We start from the raw sequence: 24,051 nt of genomic DNA on the forward strand, positions 1-24,051 counted from the left end.
CTGGCAGACTAATTGGGTTTATAACCATGAAGCGTATCAAGCTGTGCCCTCCTGAACTCAGCACACACACAGACCACCAGCCACTCAACAGAAAGGGAGGGTTATTGATTTTGGAGTGAGAATGACACAAGATGGAGGGTTTTTAGCAAAATGTATGTTCGCGTCCATATTTGTACGTACAATTGCTACACGCGGCATTACAATCTATGTGCCAGCAGCCTGAGAGCGATTGTTACTGGGTCAAGTTAATTACGCAATTAACCCTTCACGCTGCCACCACTACCTTTTTACAGAGAAGGAGGAAACTCACAAATCTTAGCAGTAACACTATGATATTAGTATAAGCGTCTGTAATACACACTGTCACCGCAGACAGATATATTCAGAGGATTATTACATACAGTAGCACTCTTCAAGAGACAGGGATTCTTTAGTTTGCATTAAAAGCTTTAGAGACAGTTTCAACACTTTTCAAAATAGGATTTATTACTAAAAAGGTCAAAATGGTGCAATTAAAATATTTACAGAAAAAGATGTAACAAAGATATAAAGAGAGCAATAAAACAACAGAGAAATAAAAGAGAGGAGTTCAGAAGGCAGAATAATTGCATTTCCCTTGGTTTTAGCAGAGTCCAGTTGTCCGAACAAAAAGGTTGCCTTAGCTCTCAAGTCTCTTAGATGGTTCCTGATTGATGTTAAACAAGAGCTGTCTTTCTCCAGGCTGTCAATCTTTTTCTATCATATCAAAGGGGTGTCTCCTGAGAACAAATGACCAATCATCCAGTTTGGGGATGGGTGTTAGGCGGTAACCAAGGTTATGACCAAATCCCTTACAATTTCATACTAAGGTCAATAACCTTCAATAGGTACAGGTAGCATCCTAGCAACTGGCAGATTAATATTTAGAATTATATTCCAAACGCAAAGATACCAAACATAGGGTACCCTTGTCGCTCAGGATAAAAGAGACCGTTTCTTCTCTCTTGTAGGTACTTATATAGTGATGTAAGGTCTTGTGTGACTCATATTAAAATGATCTATCTAAATATATACTTCATATTAGTGTGCCCAGTTCCTGCTGAAGTTTCTGAATTGTATGAAAAATTACTCATGTGGAATGTAGGTTTTATGGCACGTTCTAGCCTTAATGGCCTAACAGGTAATGACTGACTGAGTTATTGTTTTACGATCGGACAGAGGAAAGTGGTTTTCAAGCAGACCCCCTGGAACCAGACTAATTAGCGGTTTACAGCCCTGGAGCTGATCTATCTGTGTTTTATTTAGGATAAGAGATCCTTTTGACCTCCGTTTCAACTTATAGCTATGCATTCCATTGAAAAGGGAGGACAGGAGAGAACATGGCTGAGACCTAACAAGATGGCTGTCATGTACAGCGTCCATGTCTCTATGGCGCACAATCGTCACACCAATAGTCTTGTGGTCCAGAGAAGAGTTGCCCTGTGCCAACAATCACTTTTACCAGCTTAGCCTCTTGTTGCTTTAGATTCACTAGTGACTAGTGCCTTAAAGGAACATTACACCGGTAAATTGCTGCTTGCAGGGGGAGTGCTGTTCTTCCCTCTCTTTATTGCATTGTTCCTCAGAGAATCATAATCCACACTTCTTCTCACTGTGCACCAACTAGGAACCATCATGTGTGCAGAACACAGACACTTTCACTGCCTTTAAAGAACTTTGGTTGTTTTGGGGAGATCTTTTCCTTATTTTTTTTTATATATTCTCCTTGCCTTCAGGTCCTGAGGGCCCAAAGTGAGTTACCCATTTGATAGTTCTCGCTGCTCACTGGGGACTGTAAGACCACCTCAGGTTGAAGGTATTGATTATACACATGCCAATTCTGTTTAAGCTGTGTAACCAAGCTATACTGGAGCTTGCTATAAACTTCTTATTAGTTTACTTCATTATTCAGTGTGTGAGTTTACTTTCTGGTGGTGATTTATTCCAGTTAAGAGTGGTCTGTGGTGTCAGCAGGTGCTGGGCTTTCAGAAAGGGGTCCAGAGCCACAGGGAGCTCGAAAATAATTCAGCAACTCCTAAGGGGGTAGTGCTACAAATACATCACCTTTTGCAAATCAGGACTCTGTGTGCTTACTGCCCATCACATCATGCTGCACCTACCCATCAAGCCTAGGTTATAGGTGGGAGGAGGTAGCATTTTTAAGATTAGTGAGGTGGAGCTTGGAATTCTACTTTCAGGTGTGTCATGTAAATGTAACAGTTTTAGCTATTGAGCTTAATAAAACTTTTTTTTTTTTAACCACTTGAGCACCTGAGGATTTACCCCCCTTAATGACCAGGCCTCTTTTTGCTACTCGGCGCTGCACTAATTCAACTGATAATTGCGCGGTCATGCAATGCTGCACCCAAACAAAATTTACGTCCTTTTTTCACACAAATAGAGCTTTCTTTCGGTGTAATTTGATCACCTGTGTGCTTTTTATTTTTCACGCTATGAACAAAAAAAGGCCAAAAATTTTGAAGAAAAACAATATTTTTTACTTTCAGCTATAAAAAATATATAGTAAACTCAAAGTTAGTTATAAATTTAGGCCAAAATGTATTCTGCTACATGTTTTTGGTAAAAAAAAATCCCAATAAGTGTATATTGATTGCTTTGTGTGAAAGTTATAGCATCTACAAACTATGGTATAAATACTGCAATTTACGCCATTTTCCTGCTATACAGTGCTGCGCTAGTTTAACATACAATTGCGTGGTCATGCAATACGGTACATAAATGAAGTTTACATCCTTTTATTCCCCACAAATTGATCTTTCTTTTGGTGGTATTTGATCGCCTGTGCGGTTTTTATTTTTTGCGCTATAAAAAAAAGGCTGACAATTTTGAGGAAAAAAAAACAATATTTTGGACTTTTTGCTATAAAACATGTCCAGTAAAAAAAAAAATGCAAAAATCAAATTTAGTCATAAATTTCTGCCAAAATGCATTCTGCGACGTCTTTGCTAAAAAAAATCCCAATATGTGTAAATTAATTGGTTTACGTGAAAGTTATAGCGTTTACAAATGGCGGGAAAGATACTGGAATTTTTAATTTTTATTTATACTAATAATGGCGCCGATCAGCAACTTTTGGCGGCAATCAGCGACATATGGCGCCGACCAGCGACTTATGGCAGGACTGCGGGACAGCGGCGGACATTTTGACACTGGGGGGGAACTGACTTGGGGTCACTGACATCCCCAGTGACACCAATACAGTGATCAGTGAAAAAAACCCACTGAAACTGTACTAATGTCACTGGGGAAGAAGGGGTTAACATTTTTAGAATTTGCAGTGTAAGGGGAGTGTTTTACTAGGGGGCGGGGGTGTGTACTGGATGGGGGGAGGGAGCTGATCTAGGGAGAGAAACTCTGCAGCTTCTCACAAGCTGTCAGAGAACTGACACAGAACAGGACTGTGTGTAAACAATGCAGCCCTGCTCTGTGTTAGCGATCACCGGCAATCGCGGGAAAACGGCTGTGACCCGTCGGCTGACACCCACTGCTGACACCCGCGGGACAGGTAGGGCGGGCGCGTGCCTCCTACCTGTTTTGAAGGCAGCCGTTTTAAAACGTGCTTTTGCCTACGAGCGCCGCCTTGCCACCGTTTATATGTGGTGGCTGGGCGGCAAGTGGTTAACAGAAGAGATACAGTGAGAATAGTGAAGTAAACATATCAAATTGAGCCAGGACCTCCACACTTTGTCTAAAAATGTAAACATAAAATATAAATTTTTAACATTTCATATTCACTTGACTTAAAAAATAAGCATAACTTTTTTAAAAAGTTTATTTTTTAGCACTTAACATAATAAATAAAGAACATAAATACAATCACACTATGATTCCTTTAATATTTAGTGTCCAATCCCTCTAGTAAGTATTTTGTGTATACCAAAGGAAGTTACAAGGGAGAAAAAAAATGTTTCAGCATGTGACTTTTTCATGGTATGAGCTGGGTTACTTGAGATCACATTTCTGTATTATTTGACATAAGACCACTACTTACAGTAGATATTCATATTTCATAATCGTCATAAAACACAGATATAGTATGTATTTATATGCAGATTTAAAAAAGTATGACACGACTGTCACATACTGTATATATCTAAAAAAAAATGCTTTTCAAAGAGAAAATTGGCAGATGCATTTATATTTGTTTTCCTTGTATATAGATATATTGCTTATACCAGTTTATCATAATATTTATCTTGCATTTTTTGAACATGGTAATTTTAGCTGCAATATATTATTTTACAAAAAACTTGTGTAAAACTAAATAACAAAACTAATAGTACCAATGATTTACAGCATAAGCTGTTACTGCATATTTGCTGATGTAGAAACTCTCACCCTAGTAACTTCTATACTTCATGGGAAGTATAAGGTGTGCACTCCTTTCAGTGTCTAGTCTTGGCCATAGATGTGTGCTCGTAGTGACTGTAGTGCAGGGGTACTGAAATAAAATTCATGGTGGTCCAGCTGGTAACATTTTCTTTCTACAGAGGTCCGAATCTTAGTTTTGTTCTATGACTCAGGTCCTTCACATTACAGCCCCCAACATTACAGCCCTGCTTACATTACAGCCCTCCTTTACATCAGTGTCCTCAGACCCCTCTTTCAAATCATCCCCCCCCCCAACATTACAGCCCTGCTTACATTACAGCCTGCCATGCAATCGCAGTCGCCCTTGAAATCACAACCCCCCCACAGCTCCCCCCTCCTGACATCACAGCCCCCTTATGATGCCTATAATACATACAGTATGTATGTACTTGGTTTGTTTTCTTTTTGGCCCTTTTTTTCCTTTTTGATTTCCACTCATTGTACAATATGTCATGTTTTCCATGTGAGATGCATTCACAGTTGATTTTATGGACAGTGGCAGTTGTTATGGATTCTAAGCAGACTCCATAGCCATCTAGAATTTACGAATTTGTGCGTATGTTTGCTAATTTGAATGCTCATGTACCACATCAGCAGCATGTTGGCAGGATTTCCTGTACACTTCCCTGTGATGGGCAGGCACTGAGAAACATGAGGTTGCTAGGCAACAACGATGCCACTGCCAAATCATGTTTTTATAGTGCCACCTGTGCGTTTTTTTCTGGTTTTAAGGTACTTTTCATACACTTTTGGTTGTTTATATGTAAATACATCAGTGGTTCATATAGTGAACTCGGTGTAGAGCTATTCACCCTGAGATCATCACAGAGGACAAGGGGGCACTCTTTACGTCTGGAGGAAAAGAAATTTAATCTCCAAACACGGAAAGGTTTCTTCACAGTGAGAGCTGTGAAAATGTCGAATAGACTGCCTCAAGAGTTGGTTCTGGCCAGCTCAGTGGATTGCTTAAAAAAGGTCTGGATTCTTTCTTAGATACACAGAATATAACTATTATATAACACAGAATACTAACATTTATAGTTAAGTTGATCCAGGGAATATCTGATTGCCTCTTGGGGGATCAGGAAATAATTGTTTTCCCTGCAGGAGCAAATTGGATCATGTTTTGCTGGGTTTTTTGCCTTCCTCTGGATCTACTGTGGGTATAGGATTATAACTTTTTTTTTTAATGGTTGAACTGGATGGACTTTTGTCTTTTTTTTAGCCAGACTATGTAACTATGTATTGATATGGATGTTGATATTAAAATTATTCAATAATTTATTGAAATTATGTTGATATGGAATAATCCCCTGCATATACTTAGTTTTTTTAGTGTAGCATTGTAGTTGTTTTAGGCAGGATTATGTCACTGTGACAGTACTGGGGGGTTTTGACATCACTAGGGGAAGAGGGCTTGGTTCTGCATGTTCACTTTTGTACTGCTTATATACGTTTCATTGCATTGCGAGTTGCCACTACATCACCTTGAGGAAGGGACCCTACACAGCTCTGAAACATTGGCTTTTTTGACTGAGACATTGTACTAGTAAATGAGTGTGCATGTTTGCAAGGAGTGTTGGTGATGTCCCGTTGTTTTATTGTATAAAGGGTCAGGCTGCCATCCTGCTTGCTAGTGCAGGGAAGCCAGGCCATTAGTGTTGTCCCTACTTTTTGTTTGTAGACTAATAATCAGTGCACTTACATCTTATTCTCTTTGAATCTATACATCTATGACAAAAGTGGCAGAATAGGGTCACAGTTTCACAGAAGACAAACTGCCTTTTTTATGCCCCCAGCCTCATTGTTTCTTGAGGAGCTTTAACATCTGATCGTGTTAGTGTGATAGGCTTGGCTGTCAACTGGTGAAGTATATATCAGGAATCAAGAGGACAGTTATCCTTGTGGGGCAGGAAGTATAATAGAACTACCCCAAGCCTCTATCCTACAATACAATGGCTAGTGCCTCAGCTACCTATCAGTAGATGCAGACAATGTCATAGGAAGAACAGTTGACCTACCCCTAGGCAGATGTCAACTATGAGAAATATACTGTTTGCCTATCTATTTTGATACTAACGCATTTATGTTTTTCCTGTTTTTCAGATGAAAACACACACATGCATAGTTGTGGCAGAGATTAAAGGTGAGAATATTACATATGACGTTGCATTTAACAGCAACTACCTGACATGCAGGTAATGGTGTTTCTAAAGAGATTCATTTATAATGTACACAATGTATAAGGCCAGCGATACACCAGTGCATTGCAGTACAGTGTGCAACTGCTGTATGCGTGCGTTGTGGTACCGCAGTATGTGTGCGTTGTGGTACCGCAGTAGGCGTGTGTTGTGGTACCGCTGTATGCGTGCGTTGTGGTACCGCAGTATGCGTGCGTTATGGTTCCGCAGTAGGCGTGTGTTGTGGTACCGCAGTAGGCGTGTGTTGTGGTACCGCTGTATGCGTGCGTTATGGTTCCGCAGTAGGCGTGTGTTGGGGTACCGCAGTAGGCGTGTGTTGTGGTACCGCTGTATGCGTGCGTTGTTGTACCATTCATGACTGCTGATGAGCATAGGCCTGAATTCCAATTGATATTACCTTAACCACTTCAAGTCCGGACACTTTCACCCCTTCCTGTCCAAGCCAATTTTCAGCTTTCAGCTGTCACACTTTGAATGACAATTGCACGGTCATGCAACACTGTACCTATATGAATTTTTTAGCATTTTTTTGAGACAGATAAAGCTTTATTTTGGTGGTATTTATTCACCACTGGGAGTTTTATTTTTTTTGCTATATAAGTGAAAAGTCCAAAAAGTTTGAAAAAAGTGTTTTTCTTATACAATTTTGAAAATAAATAATCTTTCTTCATAAATCTTGGCCAACATGTATTCAGTTATATTTTTATTATAATTTTTAAAAAATATTTTTACATTTTAATTTTTTTTTAATATTATTTATGTGTTTTTTTTTTTACATACTGTCACCCTAGCAGTACAGTGTCACCATGGTTCTACTGTACTGTACACTGTACTACTTGTGGGGGGTTATGAAGATTTTTTTTTTTACACTGTTTGCTGGTACACCCATAAAGGTTGTAAAAGCAATCCTTTCTCCTTCTCTCTGGCTGCATTCTTGCAGTCATTGAGAAATACTGTGTGAGCTGTGATTGGTCACAGCTTGTCACATGGTACAAGACTGTTGTGAATAGCCCTGTACCATGTGACCTCTGTGATCATTCACAGATTTCACATGTAGTAAGCAATGATGTCAGAAGTGACATCATTGCTTACTACTCTTCATGTGATCACTGATTGGCCAATCAGTGATCACATGATCGGGACCTCACACCTCTCCCAGGGAGCGCACACAAGCAGGGGGCGGGGAGGCTGTTTATAAACGGCCACCCGATCCTGCACTGCCACTGTCCGGCCGTTTATATACAGCGGCCGGACAGGAAGTGGTTAACCTTGCCCCCATCTAAGAAAAACGCACGTAGAACAATTTAATTGGAAAAAACAGCAAGGCCACAGCTTTATTTAAATTCAAACACTGACCAATTCAAATGAACCATTTTAACCAGTGCCAGTCACAGTTGTACTGTGAGCACATTTTAACATTAAACCACAGTGGCTTAGTGGTTAGCATGTCTGCCTTGCAGTAAATGGGTCATGGGTTTGATTCCCAACCATGGCGCCTCCTGCATGGAGTTTGCATGTTCTCCCTGTGCTTGCGTGGGTTTCCTCTGGGTGCTCCAGTTTCCTCCCACACTCCAAAGACATGCTGGGAGGTTAATTGGCTCCTGTCTAAATTGGCCCTAATATGTGTATGTATGAATGTGGGTTAGGGACCTTAGATTGTACACCCCTTGAGGGTTAGGGACTGATGTGAATGTTCAATATATATGTGTAAAGCGCTGCGTAAGTGGACGGCTCTATATACGTACCTGAAATAAATAAAGTCTCAAGGGGTTGGACGTTACCATAAGTGCTGGACAGACATTAGACCAATTCCAACATTCCAATCAAGGGCAAAGCCCATTATGGCAAGTTTATCGCTGGCAAGGTCCAAAATCTGCTGTAGAAGCTGTGACACACCAACAACAGGGCAGGCGGGTGGGTAACTCCTCCAAAACGCAGTTCTTCAAATATCAAGGTTTTATCTCAGATCAGCAATATAAATTAGTTCAGGCCCCACCCCTTCACCTCAAGTCATCTGACCAAAAGACTTCGGCCAATTTACACAGCACTTGTAACCACGCCCAATTTCAAGTCATGCCCCCATCAGTCAAGGCTCCCTTTCCATATGAGGGTCAAGGAGCCCTTATTTTGAAGTGCACCCCATCGTACTAAGGCAAAAGACCTGCATTGCAATGCAACACAATGCACAGTGTGCACTATCTTCAGTTGTGTTCTACGTCAGGAAAAATGGTCACTTTCATTGGCAACTCATTATGAATGAATTGGCTGCCTTAACCACTTGCCCTCCTGAGGATTTACCCCCCTTCCTGACCAGGCCATTTTTTGCCTTATGGCGCTGTTTTACTTTAACTGACAATTGCGCGGTCATGTAATCCTGCACTCAAATGAAATTTACAACCTTTTGTTCCCACAAATAGAGCTTTCTTTTGGTGAAATTTGATTGCCTGTGTGGTTTTTATTTTTGCACTATAAAAAAAAAAAAGGACAATTTTTAAGAATTAAACATTTTTTACTTTTTGCTATTAAACATACATTTTTAAAAACTCTTAAAAATCATAAATTTAGGCCAAAATGTATTCTGTGACATGTCTTTGCAAAAAAAAAAATCCCAATACGTGTAAATTAATTGGTTTATGTGAAAGTTATAGCGTTTACAAATGGTGCTATATATATTTGGATTTTTTAGTTTTACTAGAAATGGCGGCGATCAGCGACTTATAGCAGGACTGTGGCGGGCATTGTGACACTGGAGGAAACTGACTTGGTGTCACTGACATCCCCAGTGACACCAATACAGTGATCAGTGCTAATAAAAAGCACTGACACTGTACTAATGGCACTGGGCAGGAAGGGGTGAACATGAGGGGAGATCAAAGGGTTAACTGTATGCTATTTTACATCGTGTCCTGTGTTTGTGCATCACTGTAAGCACACTGCTTTGCATGGCTGTGCTATGCAGAGCCATGCAAAGCAGTGTGCAGGAGCTGATAGGGGAGAGAACTATTTTGTTTACACAAAGTTCTCCCCCCCATTGGAGATGCTCAGCAATCACCGGGTGTCGGCAAGTAATTACCGGCTGGGACTCAGTGATTGACAGTCGAAGCCACGAATGGTGGTGCGGGTCGGGCACACGCGCCCCCTACCTGGAAATGCAAACTCACGTATATGATTTTGCGCACCCGTGCCTCCCTGTAGCAGTACTTTTGCTATAGGGTGAACAGGAAGCCGTTAATGCAACATATAGTAATGTGCTTCATAACGTGTGTTTACGTGTGCACATCATAAGGGTTTGAAGGTGCCTTAAGGATCATGGTATATTTACATTCCTTCTGTTTACAATAATTTGCTTTTGATGCTCCTTTAGCAATTGTTTATTACGTGCAATGCTTTAGCAAATTAAATATCGTTCAGTTACAGTTGACATCTACGTACTTTAATCTGCTAGACTTAGCTAATATTGCAAATTTTTACACATTTTTGCACAAGTATTTATTCTGTTCCTAGCCACTCACATAGACCAAACATACAATTCCAATTGGCACAAATGCCTGTTGGGAATGTAGAAGGCAAAAATGTTTGCTCTCTAGCAAGCCAAATTTGGCACAAATATTTTGACCAACTGCCACATCAAGTTATTAGTGCAGCCACCTTATTGAAAAACTTTACCTCTAAAGCTTGTTTTGTCTAGACACCCATCAATTTTTTTTTAAACTGGCATATAGGCAGGTGCCTACAGAGGGGATAATGTTTTTTTTCTGTGCTTTCTCATGTTCTGTAGCCATCTGGGTTCACTGTGCTATTTTTCAACTGAATTGTTACAATGTAGATGTGTGGTGGTTCTGAGGAATTGATTGGCTAGATTTTCTTGCCAGAGATTCATATAAAAAGGGCTTGCTTAGTGCCCTATAAAGCTCTGCCTGTGACATACTGCCAAAATGTACGCTGTTATGCTGCTGGATTGTGCCCCAGTTGGGATGCGGTGGACAGTCGGGGTTCCCTGAGGGGCTGTGAACCTAAGGACTATGGATGTAGCTGCCAATTGTGGACTTTGTTGTCTTTGTGATCCATCACCATATCATGGACTCATAAGGGACGGTCACTGCTTTGGTGGATTTTTTTGCCTAAATGGACCCTTGCCTGGACAGGATTTCCTTTATGATCTTGCCATCTGCCTAAGGTACAGTCACTTATGGGGCACTTAGAGAACTCTGTACAGGAATGTATGTGAAGCTGCTTTCGAAGAATTGTTCCTGTATGTTTACTACTACTACTACTACAGTAAAGACTGTTTGTTGTTCCTTTTACTGTCTGGTCTGAAGCCTTTCTAAGTGGTGCATTGCCTGGCATAGCTAAGGAACAGGGCTTGTAACAAGGGGACTGTAGGTTAGAGAAGATAAAGTACATTTATTCCAGCATGTAGTTTGCTGTCTAGTGTAGGAACTGTCTCATTGCTTAAGGCAGCCAACCAGGTAGGAGATGGGTGACTTGGCATAGGGTGACAGTATCTCTCGTAGTGAGGGGGTATTTTGCCTGGTTCCTTCAATTGCAGCCAGTCACCCACATATTTGAATGGACCCATGGCATAGCGTACTAAGGGACCTAGCCTGGGAGTCGAGGAGAGGGATTTGTTTAGAGGGGCCCTTAGACAGAGGACAGACATGTAGTTGTGGGGTATCCAGTAGAAACAGTTGGACATGTCACTGGGAGTGAGGTGACCAATTTAGCCGGGTTTTTGGATGCTGGTACAGGCTCTGCAGTACTGGTTCCTAAATGCTGTGCACCTAGGAGTTGGTGTTCCCTAACTGTAGTGGTGTCTAGAGTGTTTAGAGTTAACAATACAACAGGTTAGCCACGGGTCACTAAAGGATTAACTGTTAGTTGTGACTGGCTTCTAAGTCTGGAGTTGTGCCTAAGGCTAAGATCACACCTATGCAGTTTGCGTTTGATCTGTTTCTGCAATGCATTTTGCATTTTTGCACATGCTTTTTGCTGCGTTTTTTTTTCTCTTGTTGCTAGGCAGATTTAAAATGCAAAATGCATAAAAAAACTCAGCAAAACGCACTACATGCTTTCCTGCAGTGTTTCCATTGAAGTCTGTGGAACTAAAAATGCTACTTTTTGCGTTTAAAAAAGTCCCTGACCCTTTCCGAAAAATGCACCGGGTGAAAACACGGACATGTGAACCTGTCCCATAGGAAATCATGTTAAATGGACTGTACTGCATTTCTGCAAAACGCTGTGGAAAATGCTTAGGTGAGAACCTAGGGTTAATGCTGATTTCACATGACCGCAAACTCCTGCCTAGAACCCAGGCAATTAGCCAGTGTAGCAAATTAGCCAATAGGGCGCCTAAGTTCCTCCACAGGCACACTTTACAATGGTTCTGTGAAAAGTTCCCACAAGCCCACAGGCACATTTTTGATAACCATTTAGTCATTCTAGAAAAATTGAAGTACCATCTGCTTTTTCACAAATAAATATTAGGAGCGCAATACTATCAAATATTTTTATTACAAATTATTAAGCTGCAGCTTCATTCAACTAATTGGGTGGTTGTTTTCAAGTTGCAATTAAAACAGACTACACAAAGATGTGTTCATAATCATTTATTAATACAATAAACTTCAGCTCAGTCGATATACTGCAGTATAGTTGTAATGATAGCTCAAGAAATGACAATAGAATGTTGTTAAAGATGTCCTAAATTCTGTGCATTAAGGTGAGAAAACTTCTCTGTTACAGACCTCACCCCCTTATACTTACCTGGGCCCCATCACGATCCAACAGTGTGCACAAGAGCTGCAGCTCTACCGGCTCTGTCCCTTCACACTGGGCACATTGATAGCAGTGGAAGCCATTGGCTGAGCCGCTCTATTTGTGTCAATAGACGCAGACAGGGGGGCTCGGGAACAAGTCTGCACAGGTGCCCCCATTGAAAGCATCTTTCTATAGGGGCACTGGACGGGGGGGGGGGGGGGATAGCCAGGAGCACTGGCAGGGGACCTAAGAAGAGGAGGATCGGGGCTGCTCTGTGCAAACCACTGCACACAGCAGGTAATTATGACAGTGCACGTTTGTTATGTAGCAGGAGATATTAATCCTGTCTCATGGCTGTGATCTACTGACTGACCTCTCCTGTGTAACCTGACACTTGCCCTGACACAGACAAAGCAGTGAGGGATTTCAGCCCCCCTTCAGCCCCCCTTCTTCTCTCAGACTGTAAGAGAGAGAGCCAATTATGAGAGCCATTAAAGGAGCCAATGACAAGGACTCTTTCAAGCAGGAAGTGCAGCTGCAAAGCATTGTGGACGATGGAGTTTTGAACAGAAACGGCCTTATAGGCTAATATGGAGATAGAATTAAAAAAGAACCACGAAAGCCATCATGCTTAGGGAGAGCAGAGTGAAGGGGCGATCTTGGGGTTTCTCCTGAGGGAGAGGGAGATTGCATGTGGCAGGAGAGAGATTGGACCTGGCAAAGAAGTGCTGATGGGCAGTGCACTGGATGCTTGGTGATCTGCATCAGACAAAGGAACATCCAAACTGAGAGAAGTGGTCTACAGTACAGTGCCTACACTGACAGTGTGAAGTGCTCATCGTGAGGTGACCAGAGGAACCTGTCATTTCCAGGACGATCATTTGGGCCTTTGTCACAGGATCTGGTGAGAGGGATTTCTCCCACTGTCAGATGACAGGAACATTGCACACATACAGAGACATCATACCTTGCTCATATTCACCAGGCACTGGGTTGTGTAGATGGCCCTGCTGAACAGACACCGTGTTCACTTTGCTATACAAATACTGCCACAGGATTACAATTACATTTTAAGTGTTTAAGGAGTTTAAGAGCACCAACGAAAGTGGCTAGCTGAAGATCCCAACATTCATCCAGTTACAAAGAGACTAAAGTTACTGGTGCCATACGAGCACGTGCATGCGTAGTCAGGCCTCTATATTGCATGGTGTGTGAGGGAATAGCTTTACCTTGAAAGTAGCTATTAAGCATCAGTTGGGTACAGTGTTTTCCTATTGGGGTCATGGTGTCGGGGGTTAGAAGGGAGAAGTCTGACACAACAGAGAGTCATTCTTCTGCTCTCCTCCTGCTTGGACATCATGGGGCCAAATTTATGAAGAGGAGTTCAATCCACTTTGAGGTTGCCATTTAAGTGTTTGCCTCTGCTCTTGGGGTTATTCATGGTTGGAATCCCCTGAAAGCAGCCCGAGTGTAAAAGTGAGTTATATTGCTTTCCGTCACAGTATTTGTTGTTCTCTTGATTCTCCTAACATATACCTGTTTTTAATGTTTATTACTTTCCATAGAGGTCTACAGTAAAGCTGATCTCTGTGTTTTATTATAAAGTGTGTGCTTTTCATTGGTCCTTGCACTTACACTATTGCCAGGTGTGCCAGTGTGGGCTGAGACAGTTCTTGGGGTTGAGAGGCAGAGTGGCGGAGTGAACAAACTTAAGCAGCCCCTTCGGGGGTATCGCTACAGTTATTTTAATAATAAAAAAATGAAGCTTTATTATCACATATGATAGTGTATCCAGCAAATGTTATCACCCAGAAAGGATCACCAGTTTATGTTAGGAGTTCCATATCAGTAGGAAAATATTCCTCTGACTTTTATTTGACAGCAATAGAGACAAGTGCTCAGAATGGCTGTTTATGTTGTTATTTTCTGCAGTGAATAATTGAAAAGGTAAACAGAGTCAGAGATTAATTCTTGCCAGCAGCCTCTATAGAGTTCAAACTCTAGCGAACTAACATGCATTATTCATCCAATAAAGTGGTAATGCTGATCATGGATATATAATTACAGCTGTATCCCAGAGTGCCTCCATTGTAAAATTAAGTGGATAATGGTGTTCGATTCTGTGGAACTTATCAAACTCTCAGATGAATCCTGAGATGCATAAAACAATGGTTACATGTCACGTTTCTTGTGCCAAGTGCTGCAGGATGTCTGTTACTGATCATATAAACAGTTCTGGCTCAATAGGCTGGAAGAGTTATTCTTCAGTCACTTTAGAGCATATAATCATCCAAATGTCCTTTTTATGATCTAGTTATAAAAACCATTTTCCACAATAGTTTTATTGTAACTTTATATCCATCTTCCTTCCTACTGACATCAATTCTTTTGAATTCTGAACTGATTCCTCATGCATCCATTGCACATCGGGAAGTATTGATAGTATTAGTGGACCCACCATCAGAAAAGGGAAAGAGTTGGGAAGCAAAGGATTCCAGAGCTTGGATTAAAGTGCCAGTTTCTTTTGGTGCAGGAAGATTGGCCTTTATCTTCATGATACAGGGAAGATGAGTATTGTACAGGACACCAGGGATGGGTCCTGGATGGTAGATATGTCACCATTAATTTAAAGCAGCATTAAAACCAAAATCAAACATGTATTATATTGCAGATGTACCAATGCTTAGATGGGATGGCAGCATTAGTTTTCATTTTTAGGCTTTCCTCTTTTATATTTTATCTGGTGATCTGGCCGGTAAGTCTGTTGTTTTTTAAAAGAACAAGCTCTCTTGCAGTTTGAAGGATGAGACAAACCCTTTACTACTGACAGGGGTGCTTAGAGTGATCAGCTTTTATTTATGTAAACCCTTTATCCAAAAGGAAAACAAATGTTTGTTGTAACTGATTATAAAGTTTTAGCTGGAGCTTGGCTTCAGTTTATTAGTACAGACGTACCTCGGTTTATGAATTTAATGTGTTCTGCGGATGTTTTGTATTGCAAAAAATTTGTAAACTGAAACGCAGTTTCCCATAGGAATGCATCGAAAATCAATTAAGGTAAAAATAAAATAAAAAAAAGTCTTTTATCTGTTCAAAACTCTTTATAAAGTGCACTTTAAAGGCATAAATACTGTACAGGTACATGATTAAAAATTAATTCGTAAATGCATTGAAAACCAATTAATCCGTTCCGGAGGTCAGAAAAAGGTACAAAAAAGTCTTATCTGTTCAAAACACTTTATAAAGTGCACATTAAAGGCACGGGGGGCGGCGCTATAAGCCTCCCAGGCACATTGCATCCTGGGGAAATTTGCTTTGTTTTGCAAAAAAAATTAGTAAACTGAGGCACTATTTTCAATGGATTTTCATTCGTAAACCGAAAATTACATTAACCGAGGGGTTTGTAAACCGAAGTATACCTGTATATCTAAATCTGCTAGTCCATCTAACACTCCCCTCCCCCAGATTGGCAACACTTCTGTCCAAAGTTTTTGTGCGATTTTTATCTTTTGCGCTATAATCAAAAAAGACTGACAATTTTGAGAAAAAAACAGTATTTTTGACTTTTTGTTATCAACCGCTTCCCCGTCGCCCTATAGCAGATGTACTGCTACAGGGCGGCAGGGGTGCACAAAATAATGTATATATATGTGATTTTGCATTTCCGGGTAGGGGGCATGTGCTAGTCACGCCCATGCCTTACCTGCGCCGCCATTTGCGGCTGCAGCTGTCAATCACCGGGTCCTGGCTGGTAATTACCCGCCAGTGCCTGGTCATTATCGAGCATCTCCAACAGGGAGGAAGACTATTTTGTTTACTAACAGTCTTCCTCCCTGTCAGCTCAGGCACACTGCTCTGGATGGCTGTGCATAGCACAGCCATCCAGAGCAGTGTGCTTACAGTGAAGGACACACCCCCTGCCCCCCAGTAAAACACTCCCTACACATAGTTAACCCTTTGATCGCCTCTCATATTATCCCCTTCCTGCCCAGTGCCATTAGTACAGTGTCAGTGCTTTTTTTTTTTGCACTGATCACTATATTGGTGTCACTGGGGATGACAGTGACACCAAGTCAACTCCCCCCAGTGTCACAATGCCCACCACAGTCCTGCTATAAGTCGCTGATCGCCGCCATTACTAGTAAAAATAAAAAATCCCAATATATATAGCGCCATTTGTAAACGCTATAACTTTCACATAAACCAATTAATTTACACGTATTGGGAATTTTTTTTAGCAAAGACATGTCGCAGAATTCATTTTAGCCTAAATGTATGAGGAAATTTGATTTTTAAAAGTTTTTACTGGACATGTTTAATAGCAAAAAGTCAAAAATGTTTAATTCGGAAAAATTGTCTTTTTTTTTTTTTTTTTTTTTATTTTTAAACACTATAACTTTCACCTAAACCAATTAATTTACACGTATTGGGATTTTTTTAGCAAAGACATGATGCAGAAGACATTTTGGTGTAAATTTATGCCGAAATTAGATTTTTTACTGGACATGTTTAGTAGCAAAAAGTGCAAAATATTGTTTTTTTCCCAATTTTTGGGGATTTTTTTTTCTATTGCGCAAAAAATAAAAACCGCACAGGCGATCAAATTCCAACGAAAGAAAGTTCAATTTGTGGGAAAAAAGGGATGTGAATTTAATTTGCATGCAGAGTTGCATGACCGCGCAATTGTCATTGAAAGTAACTCAGCGCCGTAACGCAAAAAATGGCCTGGTCAGGAAGGGGGGTAAATCCTCAGGAGGGTAAGTGGTTAAACATGTCCATTAAAAAAATTTAAAAAATCAAATTTCGTCACAAATTTAGGCCAAAATATATTCTGCTACATGTCTTTGCTAAAACAAAATTCCAATACGTGTAAATTAATTGGTTTTGAAAGTTTTAGCGTTTACAAATGGCGGTATATATACTGTACTGGAATTTGTTATTTTTTTTTACTAGTATTGGCGGCGATCAGTGACTTATAGCGGGACTGCAGGACTGCAGCGGGCATTCGGACACTGGGGGGAACTGACTTGGTGTCACTGACATCATCAGTGACACTAATACAGTGATCAGTGCTAACAAAAAGCACTGACACTGTACTAATGGCACTGGGCAGGAAGGGGTTAATATGTGGGGCGATCAAAGGGTTACCTGTGTGCTGTTTTACAGTGTGCTGTGTGAGTGCTTTCCACTGTAAGCACACTGGTTTGTATGGCTCTGCTATTGTAAGTTGTTTATACACAGGTCTCTCCCCTGTCAGATATACTCGACGATCACGGGGTGCCATATATAGTCAGACATCATACTCTGTATATAATAAACTGTTTTTATGCTATTGATAAAATATGAACATCACACTGTAAATATTTGTTTGCCCTAAAAAAAAACAAAAAATAAACCAATATCTATTTTCTTTGAATATTTTAGCAGGAATAGATTATTTTAGCACCAGTTTCATGAATCATTTATGCAAACCAGAAAAATTATTTCACTTTAAGAATCCTAAGAAACATTCAAATCTGTCTTACTGGCCAATAAAAAGGCAACCTATCTGTGACCATCAAAAATATTTATCTACAAGGAATCCTCCCCCTCTAGTGATGTAAACCCTACTCACTCAGTAATGCAATAAACAGTAATTCAAATGATCAGTGAATATCCCATATGTGCTCTATATAACAGTGTCCAATTGAACTCCAAGAGTTATATAAAAAAAAATATATATATATATATATAAAAATAAGAAAAAGTGAAAAATTAATACAATGTCCCACTCAAAGTCACTCTTTGTATTGTTTGAAGATCCTCACAAGTCAGCTCTCACTCAGATCCTCAAAAAAAAAAAAAAAAGATGGCCGCCGTATTACTTCCGGTTCCTGCTATTGTACGTCCAACGTCACACTCTGACGCGTTTCGTCACATCCGGGACTCAATCATAAGGGATGTGACGAAACGCGTCAGGGTGTGACGTTTGGTAATACGGCGGCCATCTTGGAGTGGGGAATCGTGAGGACATCCACCCAGGAGCTGCGTGGCTACCCTCAGGCAGGGGAGTCTTTCTTGGAAATGCGCGATTGTCATTGTATACATGTAAGCTGATATATTAAAGTATATTTAAAGATATTTTGCGGATTTACACTATTATTGTCCCTTGCTTCCTGGATGGATCGGAGTGACCAGGGAACTGGCTGATGATACCAGGAGGGGATGAGATTGGAGAGTGAAGACAAGGAGACTAAATTATATCTTATAAATGCTCTTGAGATTCTGTTTTTTGGTAAGGGTATATAATCTATAAGCATGAGAATTTAGACACCATTGTAGCGAATACACTTAGTATATCACATCACTGTTGTGACACAAGTTGCTGTGGTTGTTTTTTCTCACGTTTTGCACTTATATGAAACACGTGTGGAGTGTTATATATACTTTATTGATAATGCACTATGTGGAGCTTTTTTTGTTTTTTTTTGAGGATCTGAGTGAGAGCTGACTTGTGAGGATCTTCAAACAATACAAAGAGTGACTTTGAGTGGGACATTGTATTAATTTTTCACTTTTTCTTATTTTTATATATATATATATATATATATATATATATTTTTTTTATATAACTCTTGGAGTTCAATTGGACACTGTTATATAGAGCACATATGGGATATTCACTGATCATTTGAATTACTGTTTATTGCATTACTGAGTGAGTAGGGTTTACATCACTAGAGGGGGAGGATTCCTTGTAGATAAATATTTTTGATGTGTGTAACTTTCTAGGGTGGAAAGTGGTTTCTAGTTTGGAATTGGTTAGTTGACAGGGGTTTGAGGATTCTACCACTTTTATTTATCTATCTATGACCAGTAGCAGCATTCAGTGCTCACTGTGGGAAGGAGCACCGCTTACTGGGATGTATAAATTAAACATGCTCATATAAACTCTGCATACAAATAAATCCACTTATTAACTTAGTTGACATTTGCTGTCAGGGTCAAAGACTGGAATACAATTTCAAATAAACACTAGAAGAATGGAGTTACTTACAATAAACTATATACATTTAAAAAAATCTAGATATACATTTTACTGGTAAATAAATAAACCTTCATACCAGTTCTCTGTCATCACCATTTGTTGAAATGTAAATAAACCATGCCTTTCTATAAAGTATCTGTGACATATTTTTTCCAAATTAGCATGTTTTGTACTGACTTATGTGAATATCCATAAATTTTGAACATTTGAACTAGAATTATTTATTACATTTTATTACATAGGATATTATTGTTTTTAGAGCATTTTCAGTAATATAAATCAGTGACCAAAGTGTTTGTTTCTTTCAGAACTATCAACCAGTAGGCATCATATGACTGTGGTATTATTAGGATCTGTTGCATTGGCATTCTTTATATTACTCGTGTCCTACTCTATGGCTAGGTGAGTATTTTCTCCCTCCTACCTACCTCAACTAATGGGATTTCTTTTAAAAAGAGTATGATTCTTTTCATTTTGCAAATAATTTTAGTGTGTTGTCAAAAAGATACACACTATTAAAGGATCATTGACCTACCTTTCCCTGTATACATAATTATACACTGCTCAAAAAAATTAAAGGAACACTTTGAAAACACATCAGATCTCAATGGGGAAAAATATCATGCTGGATATCTATACTGATATGGACTGGGTAATGTGTTAGGAATGTAAGGATGCCCCATTGTTTGATGGAAATGAAAATTATCAGCCTACAGAGGACTGAATTCAAAGACACCCCGAAAAACAAAGCGAAAAAATTATCCAGCAGACTAGTCCATTTTGCTGAAATTTCATTGCAGCAACTCAAAATGGTACTCAGTAGTTTCTATGGCCCCACGTACTTATATGTATGCCTCACAACTTCGGGACATGCTCCTAACGAGACGACGGATGGTGTCCTGGGGTATTTCCTCACAGATCAGGACCAAGGCATCACTGAGCTCCTGGACAGTCTGAGGTGGCAACCTGGTGGCGTTGGATGGACCAAAACATGACATCCCATAGGTTTTCTATTGTATTTAGGTCAGGTGAGCATGGGGGCCATTTAATGATATCAATTCATTCATCCTCTAGAAACTGTCTGCATGCTCTTGCCACATGAGGCTGGGCATTGTCGTGCACCAGGAGGAACCCAGGACCCACTGCACTAGCGTAAGATCCGACAATTGGTCCAAGGATTTCATCCCGATACCTAATGGCAGTCAGGGTGCCATTGTCTATCCTGTAGGGGCCTGTGCGTTGGATATGCCTCCCCAGATCATCACTGACCCACCACCAAAACTGTCATGCTGTACAATGTTACAGGCAGCATAATGTTTTCCATGGCTTCTCCAGACCCTTTTCGCATCTGTCACATGTGCTCAGGGTGAACCTGCTCTCATCTGTGAAAAGCACAGGGCACCAGATCTGCCAATTCTGGTGTTCAATGGCAAATGCCAATCGAGCTCTATGGTTCCGGGCAGTGAGCACAGAGCACACTAGAGAACATCGGGCCCTCAGGCCACCCTCATGAAGTCTGTTTCTGATTGTTTGGTCAGAGACATTCACGCCAGTGGCCTGCTGGAGGTCATTTTGTAGGGCTCTGGCAGTGCTTATCCTCTTCCTCCCTGCACAAAGTAGCAGATGCTGGTCCTGCTGATGGGTTAAGGACCTTCTACGGCCCTGTCCAGCTCTCCTTGAGTAACTGTCTGTCTCCAGGAATCTCCTCCATGCTCTTGAGACTGTGCTGGGAGATGCAGCAAACCTTCTGGCAATGGCACATATTGATGTGCCATCCTGGTGGAGTTGGACTGCCTGTGCGACCTCTGTAGGGTCCAGGTATTGCCTCATGCTACCATTAGTGACACTGACCCTAGCCAAATGCAAAACTAGTGAAAAACAGTCAAAAAAGATGAGTAGGGAAAAAAATGTTAGTGGCCTCCACCTGTAAAACCATTCCTGCTTTGGGGGTCATCTCATTGTTGCCCATCTAGTGCACTTGTTGTTAAATTCATTAACACCAAAGCAACTGAAACTAACAACCACCTATGCTACTTAACTGACCGGATCAATATTCCAGGAGTTCAATTGACTTGATGCTATACTTTGATTAAAAAGTTGTCCTTTAATTTTTTTGAGTAGTGTATAAATCAGACCCCAGCTTTAGGCTCCATTCATATCTGTTTGCGCTTTTTGTGTGCATTTATTGCATGATAACACAAGGCAGCCCATTCACTTGAATAGGCTGTCTTAGTAGCTCCTGCACACACCAAAGTAGCTCCTGCACCTTTTTTGGGCAGTGAGCCTTGCTTGTTTTTGTACTGCTGATTTTGTTGAGACAAAACATGTGTCGCTAACCATTTCAGGTGGCATTAACAATTAATGGCACCGAAAAACAAGTTGCGTGTTTTAGCGCTTTTTCAGATGTGTCTGTATGCATTCCCAGAATTCACAGTTGTGAATGGGGCCTTAGGAAAATGTTTCCTTTTTTTAATGTTTTATTTATTTTAGTTTTACATAGTGTGGGGAATGGTTACAAACTCTGTTGTGTGTGTGTGTGTGTGTGGACAGCAATGAGAAACTGAGACAAGTTATAATTCTTTATCACTTTGTCCAGAATGGAAAACAAAATAGGATACCACAGTAAAGTATTATAAAGAAGTTTCTAAAGGAATATATGGCATCAATTGTACACACACAGTTAATTCTATACATAGTTGATAAATGTTACAATTTTCTCACTGTCAGAAATGCAAATGTGACTTCTTTGCAATATTCGCCACACTGGACATGGTCCGTAAACTGTGTACAGTATGCCCTCAGAAATCTAATAGCCTGCTTATGTGATTGGCTCATTGCCTTTCACAGTATTCTGCACAAACCTTTCTGCAATAAGATTGATATTGAGAGAGAACCTGTACTCTTTTGCCCAAATCCACACTACATGCTTCTGTGCAAGTAGTAAAATGGTAAGTAGTCTTTTGAGCCCCACCTTGCAATGCTTACATAGCAAATGCTTCAGTAATAAAGCAAGTCTTAGGCCCCATACATGCTTGAGTTTTTTTAATTTCAAAACACTTTGCTAAAATAACAAATCGCACAACAACGTGTTCTTGTGCCATTCATTTTAATGGCACCAAAAATGTGGTGCAGTTTTGCCTCGATTGTTGAGCAATTCAAAACCTCCAAGTATGAATGGGGCCTTAAAGAATATGTAAACCCAACACTTCATATCCCTGATATGTGCCTGCTGTACCATGTACTTGTATGAAAAGTATCATATTCTCTTTGTATTGCCTCCTGTGTGTGAAATACATGGTGTCCCTGCCAATCCCTCTGCTTTTCTATTAAAAACTGACCACACTAAACAGGAGAACACATCATGGTTAGTTCTCTAGTTATGCTGGGCACTCAGCTTGCTCTCCTCCAGTGATCAGACTTCTGCTGACACACACACACAGCTAATCACTGGGAAGAGGCAGCTAAGAACAGACGGTATGTGATAACTTATAAAAAAAAGGTAAAAAAGTATATATTTTTTTCATATTTATACACAAATGTTTTGCCTTTCATTTCCATTTTAAACTGTATGTTTTGTTTTACAAGATGAGAGTTCACATATACTTTAATATGTGCAACATGTTATCACTGCTCTTTCACATACAGTATTATGTGACTAAGCTTCGGTTTGACCATAATTTCAAGCCTGTGGTTTACAGAACAAAAAATCTGGGAACATATCAGGCTCCAGATACATGTACAACTGGCATCTGACTTAATATTTTAGGTGTATTCATGTGAAGATTTCCACTCTATTCCTGTCCACATCACAATGGTTACCAGGATAAATAGAGATGGTGACTCTCCCCAGCACTATATCCTGAAAGTAGTTCTAACCTTTCTGCTATTATGTATGCTTTAGATATACTTTCAATGGATATCTTATTGAAAAGTGTAATAGGTTGCGAGTTTTGCAGTTATGGAACCCTTCACACAAGTCTGTTCTATCCAAAGTCCAGGTTTCTACATCTGAGTGACAAAAGTATTGCAGTAATCTAGGTTTTAATACATGTTTATGTTGTAAGATCCAGATTTACAGAGACTGTAATTCACTGATAAATGAGTAATAAAGGTTGTTTGATGAATACACCAGATATGAGCTGGTAGGTCCACTAAAGGAAAATTGTTGACCTCATCTGCTATTAGCCCAGGGCTGTCTTTAACCACTTGCCCTCCTGAGGATTTCCCCCCCTTAATGACCAGGCCTCTTTTTGCTACTCGGCGCTGCACTAATTCAACTGATAATTGCGCGGTCATGCAATGCTGCACCCAAACGAAATTTCCTCCTTTTTTCACACAAATAGAGCTTTCTTTTGATGTAATTTGATCACCTGTGCGCTTTTTATTTTTCACGCTATAAACAAAAAAAGCCAAAAATTTGAAGAAAAACAATATTTTTTACTTTCAGCTATAAAAAATATATAGTAAACTCAAAGTTGGTTATAAATTTAGGCCAAAATGTATTCTGCTACATGTTTTTGGTAAAAAAAATTCCAATAAGTGTATATTGATTGCTTTGTGTGGAAGTTATAGCGTCTACAAACTATGGTATAAATACTGCAATTTACGCCATTTTTCTGCTATACAGCGCTGCGCTATTTTAACGGACAATTGCGC

At 40.1% G+C, this 24,051-nt stretch overlaps 1 protein-coding gene across 1 annotated transcript in view; it reads left to right on the forward strand.

Moving 5' to 3' along the window:
* The window catches only part of SUSD1 (sushi domain containing 1), a 259,310-nt gene that overhangs the window by 203,722 nt on the left and 31,537 nt on the right, over positions 1–24,051 (forward strand). The window contains exons 21-22 of the mRNA XM_089670946.1: positions 6,517–6,556; positions 19,704–19,797. Coding sequence (XP_089527072.1) covers positions 6,517–6,556; positions 19,704–19,797 — 134 coding nt within the window. The remainder of the gene's footprint in view (positions 1–6,516; positions 6,557–19,703; positions 19,798–24,051) is intronic.

The sequence above is a fragment of the Staurois parvus genome, unplaced genomic scaffold (assembly GCF_062004578.1).
Source record: "Staurois parvus isolate SC_StPar_1 unplaced genomic scaffold, SC_StPar_1.0 ptg000096l, whole genome shotgun sequence".
Classification (NCBI taxonomy): Eukaryota; Metazoa; Chordata; class Amphibia; order Anura; family Ranidae; genus Staurois; species Staurois parvus.